Raw genomic sequence first — 6,124 nt, 5'->3', positions numbered from 1 at the left:
CAAGCCATTGCAGAGGTGTGGTGGGAGGGGGCCAGCCAAGGCAACTGGGACACCTGGGCTAGCCTAGTGCTAGCCCACTAACACGTGGGCAACCAGACTGGGAGATGAGGGAGGAGGTGCTACAAAAGGAGCTAATGTGGGCACTAGAGGTAGGAGCACAGATTAAAAACCACAGTTTTCCATAAATGTCTCCTGAACTTGTGGATTCCATAGGAAGAGCAGCTGTCTGCAGATTAGCCTTAAATCCTTGCTCTTGTAGGTAAAAGCTCTCCTGCATGACACTGCAGATTGTTTATGTGGAAGACTGCTAAGCACAGACTGGAATATTTATATTTATTTTTGCAATACCAGGGTAAAAACAATTTAACAATGCCAAGTACAGTGTTAGTCTCATAAAAAGTTTTCATTTCAAAACAAAAGATTTCTAGTTCCCACAAAAAAGTTAAAATCACATGCAGCTATATGAAGGAAGATTGCTTAAGATGCACAATTATATATCAGAAGACTTTGTTAAAGTAAAAACATACTGACTACATCATTTTAACAAGGCAATTACACAGAACTAGAAAACTGACTCTGTAGTAAAATATAAAAATCTACAATTATAAATATAAATTTGGTCCATGGATCACTACAGAAGTAGCAGTATTTACAGTAAGTATCAGATTACTATTCTAAATGTCTAACTGAAGTCTTAAAATGTTTAATGTTATGTAGAACAGTATTTTATTTACATTCTACTATATTAAAAGTTGCATTTCTAGGAAATGTAAATTGTTATAAATACAGCAGATAAACCAAATACTAAACCCATGACATGTTTGTAATTGAGGATTCCCTAAAATCTATAAATATGGTAATTTTAAGTTAAAAGTAAAGCCAGATAAATCAAAAAAACTAATACTGAAAAAACATACCACAATTCAATTATTAGAAACACTGTAAAAGTCAATCAAGTTAGTCCAGATGTAACAATGTATTACAAGAAATCTTTCAAGAAAAGGCACACATTGTTAATGATAAAAGTTCCACAGTAAAGTCGTACATAACAGAAATGACTTGGTTTGAGCAACGGTTGGGGTCTGATTATATATATACTGATTGGACAGATTTTCCCCACCCAAAGTATAAAACTGAAAATAATAATGGTAAACTCCAGGTGTGATTGGTGTGATGCAGTGATGTGTGTGTTTGATTTGATGTGCTAATTAAACTAAGGATTCTAAACTTTCAGCTGCATTTCCATCAGGTAAAGCTGAGCCATTACTGTCCATAGATGCTGAAGGGTTTTCTTCTTGTCTTGTGCTGACAAGGCTGAGAATAGCTTTGTACAGAAACTGGTACTGTTCCTGGAGAAGAAAAGAGGACACACTCAGGATGTTGGCAGAAATATTATTTTGTGACACTGTTGCTCAAAATTAATTAGTGGCTGATGTGTCAGTCTGTTGATCTACTGTGCTCCAGAATTTATTGTGTTACTTAGCAGCTTTATTATTTTCTCACTAATGGCTCCCCCTGTACACAATGCAAAGCACAGCTTTAGGGAACACAGTAAAGATAGGAGAGAAAACTGTATTTTTAAAGAAATATTATATGCTGATTTCTGATTCTTGTTAAAGTCAATTGCAAATTTGGGGACAGGTTTAGAGTTACTATTTGTCTACTGGCTTTTTTCTTATTTTTTGTCATCTGAATTATTTTCAGGAAGATTTCTTTTTCTACAGCACCTCTGGAAGACTGGAAGGGTTTTGATTAATTCATGTAGAAACAAAGATGCAAATAGTTCAGTGATGTTGCCCTAAGATCTAAGCACGCTAATAATGCCACACATAGGGGAAAAAAAGTGCACATTTTGCTTATTACTTACAATGTCTGTAAAGATTCCAGGCCTCATCAGATTTATCATTTTTGCTACGTGGTAAACATCCACTGAATTCTCATTTTCCAGTTGATGCATCAGAGTTGTTAATGCACAGAAAGTGCCTGCTGTCACCCCTCCATGCCTTTGTAAAGTAAAACAAAACAACAAAAAACAAAAACCTCTAGAAACTGGGTCAGGCTTATAGCTGGAGAAAATACCAATTTTGGGGAAAACTGATAAGATTAATTTCTGTCATGGGATATTTACAATATCTGAAACAGTTCTTCCCAGCACTGGCTTAAAAAAACTTCCACAGCCCCTGGCTACAACTTCTTAGAGTCATTTCTCTACAACCCTCTACTAACCAAATGCTGAAGGCTTTGGGTCCTTCAGTGCTTCAACATTTTGTTATTTTTTGCCATTATTGAACAGCTGGAGAAGGGTATGGTGCTTCATCTAGACAGTTAATTCTTTCAGTAAAAGGCAATAAAGTCTTAACTGATTTCCCTTCTATAGACCTACCTGATAACCATCTAGAGTATTAAAATGATAAAACTGAAGTATGATAAAATAAAAATATTTCTCCTGTTGATGCAGCTGGAACAGAAGCATCACCACTACTGTTAAGTGCAGATTTTGTGCCTTATTTCAGCAGCTTTCACTCAGTGAAAGGATGAAAGGATGATTCTACAAAAAAACATCAAAGCAAACAGAAAAGAGCAGTTCTTACTCATCATGTACAATCATTGGCCCATCACGGCTGGAAGCTTCCTCTTTGATGATGCTGATCAGTTCAAAAGTTTTACTAATGGGACTATCAGGATTTGGCCATTTTGGACACTGGAAATGTCTCACTTCAAGTACATAGTCATCCTGAATGATTAAAAAAGCAAATACATAAATCAACAAACAAACCCATAAATCAATTATGTAAAAGATTGACTTTCTTTATTCTTTTCCTTCACCTTGTTCCAGCTCCAGGCTCCAGATGCACAACCACACTGCAGTGGAGGCTGGACTACCCTATTCCCCATGTCATCATATTACCCTATAGGCATAACTCCCTCCATGGATTTGTAGGGCATGGATTTTTTTATCAGTCATTTACCATGAAAAATGTAAAAAAAATGTGGGCATTACCTTTGAAAAATTCAGTCCTGAGTTATATGTTTATGACAGTGTTACCTGTGTAGCTTCTAAAATGAAGTCTTGTATTATGAGCTTCTCCTCATTAGACAGACATTTGTGTTCTTCAGCAATCATAGTGACTTTGAAACTCTCACAGTTTATAGGCTCATCCTTGTTTGGCCAGTACACAAATTCATCTTCAGCCTCCAGGAAAAAAAAACAACCAAAAACAGAATCATAAAAGTAAGCAATGTTAAGCACTTAAAATACAAAATCCAACATAATAAATAATGTGTCACATATATAATCAATTCAGCCATCTAGATTTAGATTGATAAATCAAATTTTGGGTGGGATATCAATGGCAAAGTGATGGTTTTCAAACACCTCTGTAGTGATCCTGACCAGAAGATACCCTCTGGACCTACATAGCTCTGAACCTGCAGTGCTGCATCATGTCACACATCCAGCCTGGCCTTCAGGCTGTGCAGTGCAGTGCATAGCCCGTGGACACATGATAAATTTAGCTGGTGTGTTCTAATGTATGTGTGGTCTTGGTTTTATCTGAAAGTGCAGAAAAAAATTCATAGGAGCATCCTTTCTGTCTGACAGTAGAAATTAAGAGATTTTTTTTTTAAAAGAAAATCCTGCAATAGTTTGAATAACGAAAATAGTCAGATGGACAGGGAATCCTCCTTGTCATGTGTCCTGTGTGCCAGCTGTGTGTTTCAGGGACAGTGGGGTGGATTGCAGCTGTGGTGGATGCAGAGCTCAGAGCTCACGGCTTTGTGCTGGGTGGGTACCACTGGTGGCTGGTCAAACTGGTACAGCTTCAGTGCCCTTCCTGCACACCCTCCTGCAGGAACTCCTGCCCCATGCCCTGGCTGACACCTGGGCAAATCAGGAAGGCATGCACCCGAAGGACAGAAAGTGAGTAACTGTACTAATTGTTCTAATATGTATTGAATTCTGCATTGAGTTGTAGTTCATAAAGCTCATAAATAGGTACTTGAGTTCATGTACAAAGCATCTCATTTTTTTCCTTTTGCCCTGTGTACCCACCATGCTGGCAGTGCTCCTGGCCACTCGTGCTCCCCACAGGCTTCTTTTATATGTGAGGAATGCTTGGCCACTTGACCACTGGCCCTGCCCAGGTCCCACCAGCTGCTGTCCAGTGAGAAACAGCCTCACGCTTCTGCCCTTATCTAATAATGGTTAAGAAGCCATATTACAACTAAGAAGTTGTGGAGCAAAAACTAACCTTGCATAATGGTTACTTCTGCTGTTTGCTTCCTTGTATACATTGTTCAGGACTGACTCAATGTGTTTTCATTCCAATCACAATCTGCCTATACAAGTATTTCTAGATTTCTGCTAGATGACTTGGGGATTTTATACTCGGCTTGGTATTATTAATTTTTAACTGTTTTTTTTTTTTCAGAATCCAATATATTTTCTCATAGCCTACATATTTCAAAATGGTAATACTAATAAAATTAATACATAAACTCGTAACAATCAGCCATGGAACTCACCATATTCTGGCTATCAGGAAGCATGACTATTAACTGGGCATTATGGTCCCATATCATTCTCCAGAAATCCTTGATAGTGTGTAGTAAGGGATGCTGAGTAATAATGAATTCATTACTTTGATAATAACCCTGCAAAAAAAAAAATTGACATATTCAGAATTGCTGCCCAAGTATTAATGCTTAAAGGAAGCTTCAAGTGGACAGAGCGAGAACCTTGAAAATACATTGAACACTTGTTCCTTTTTTGGCTTCCTGCAAATATTAGAAAAATATAAAACTTCCACTGAAATATTTTCCACATGAAAACAATTTTTAAGACTTAAAAAAAATTTGACTTAAAAAAAAGGACAAAAGCTATCAGAGAAGACTCAAACAGCCAACCCAAAATAAAAATATATGATTGATAATTCCAGAGGAGCTGACTACCTGACCAAATAAAAGAATACTTGAAAGATCTGCAAAAATCCCAGGCAGTTTCTTAATTTGTGCAGACAAACATGACAGAGAGTTTCTATGCAGTAAAGCACCTGAAAGATCATATACACATACTGCTGCACAGAGCTTTGCCATCTCTTTCCTGAATGTCCAGGAGGCATTTACTCCTCCCTCTCAGCTATTGAAGGGGGAAAGAGTTGAAGAAAACACAGAGAGCAAAAAGATAATGGAGAGCTGATGAACTATGGTATCTTAGGCTATGCCAGTTGCAAAAGCATTGTAAGATGAGCAGCTAGGAAAACAAACAACAATATAGTCATTAAAAACTAACTTATTAGTTAACTCATTTAGACATTTAGCTCATCTCAAAAGATCTTTCCATAAAGATTTAGCTTTAATTTTTTTTTAAACTATGTTGAGATTTCTTTTTCTACAGATTGTTAAAATGCAATGCACTTAACCAAACTTAGTACCAGTAATAATGGTAATAGTACTTCCTTGGGGACATAACTCTTTCAGAGTGAATAATGGAAAAAAGGAGCTTTCAAAATCAGGATTGTGCCACCCTAAATCAGCCAAATGGCAGCTCTGAAAGCAGCTGCTCATTGTTTTTCACTGATATATTAACTGACTCACCATAATATAGGAAGCATTGATGTAGTCTGTGCCTTCACCAGATAGTGATGAGATTCCCACTCTGGATCTTTCCACTGTAATAAAAGTTATGAATTCACAAGTATGTTACAATGACTCATACTATTATAGCAATTACCTCACATCTTACAGTAATGGTAACACTGGGCTACATCAATCAGGATAAAGTGCTATCTAGCAATCTATTTTGCTTTTCTATGTGTAATTCCTAATTCACTTCTTCGCTATGTGTACTTTACAGAACATTGCTCCAAACTAATGCAGATGCCTTCAGCTCTTGTTGAGGATTTGAACAAGCTTACCAGGAATGATAGATGAGGTTCTGTTCTTTTCTCTGTTACATTGTTTGAGTGCAGTTGAATAATCACACTGCTGTGTGTTAGACTGGCTCAGTAACTGAAACAATGAAGTTAAAAAACAAGTCAGTAACTGTAGAAAAACCATTCCTTCATAAGCTGCACTGAACAGAAGGCTGCATATATTGCAGGTTTGCTGTCTCTCTTAACTTTAG

At 37.1% G+C, this 6,124-nt stretch overlaps 1 protein-coding gene across 1 annotated transcript in view; it reads right to left on the bottom strand.

Annotated features, from left to right (window-relative positions):
• Nucleotides 1-319: 319 nt before the first annotated feature.
• The window catches only part of PTPRZ1 (protein tyrosine phosphatase receptor type Z1), a 131,589-nt gene continuing 125,784 nt past the window's right edge, over nucleotides 320-6,124 (bottom strand). The window contains 7 exon segments of the mRNA XM_033058203.2: nucleotides 320-1,349; nucleotides 1,868-2,003; nucleotides 2,592-2,734; nucleotides 3,047-3,193; nucleotides 4,525-4,653; nucleotides 5,596-5,669; nucleotides 5,916-6,009. Of these exon segments, the coding sequence (XP_032914094.1) occupies nucleotides 1,209-1,349; nucleotides 1,868-2,003; nucleotides 2,592-2,734; nucleotides 3,047-3,193; nucleotides 4,525-4,653; nucleotides 5,596-5,669; nucleotides 5,916-6,009 (864 nt within the window). The 3' untranslated portion in view covers nucleotides 320-1,208.

This window comes from Catharus ustulatus, chromosome 4, assembly GCF_009819885.2.
Source record: "Catharus ustulatus isolate bCatUst1 chromosome 4, bCatUst1.pri.v2, whole genome shotgun sequence".
Taxonomy (NCBI): Eukaryota; Metazoa; Chordata; class Aves; order Passeriformes; family Turdidae; genus Catharus; species Catharus ustulatus.
This window is presented reverse-complemented; position numbering and strand designations above follow the sequence as displayed.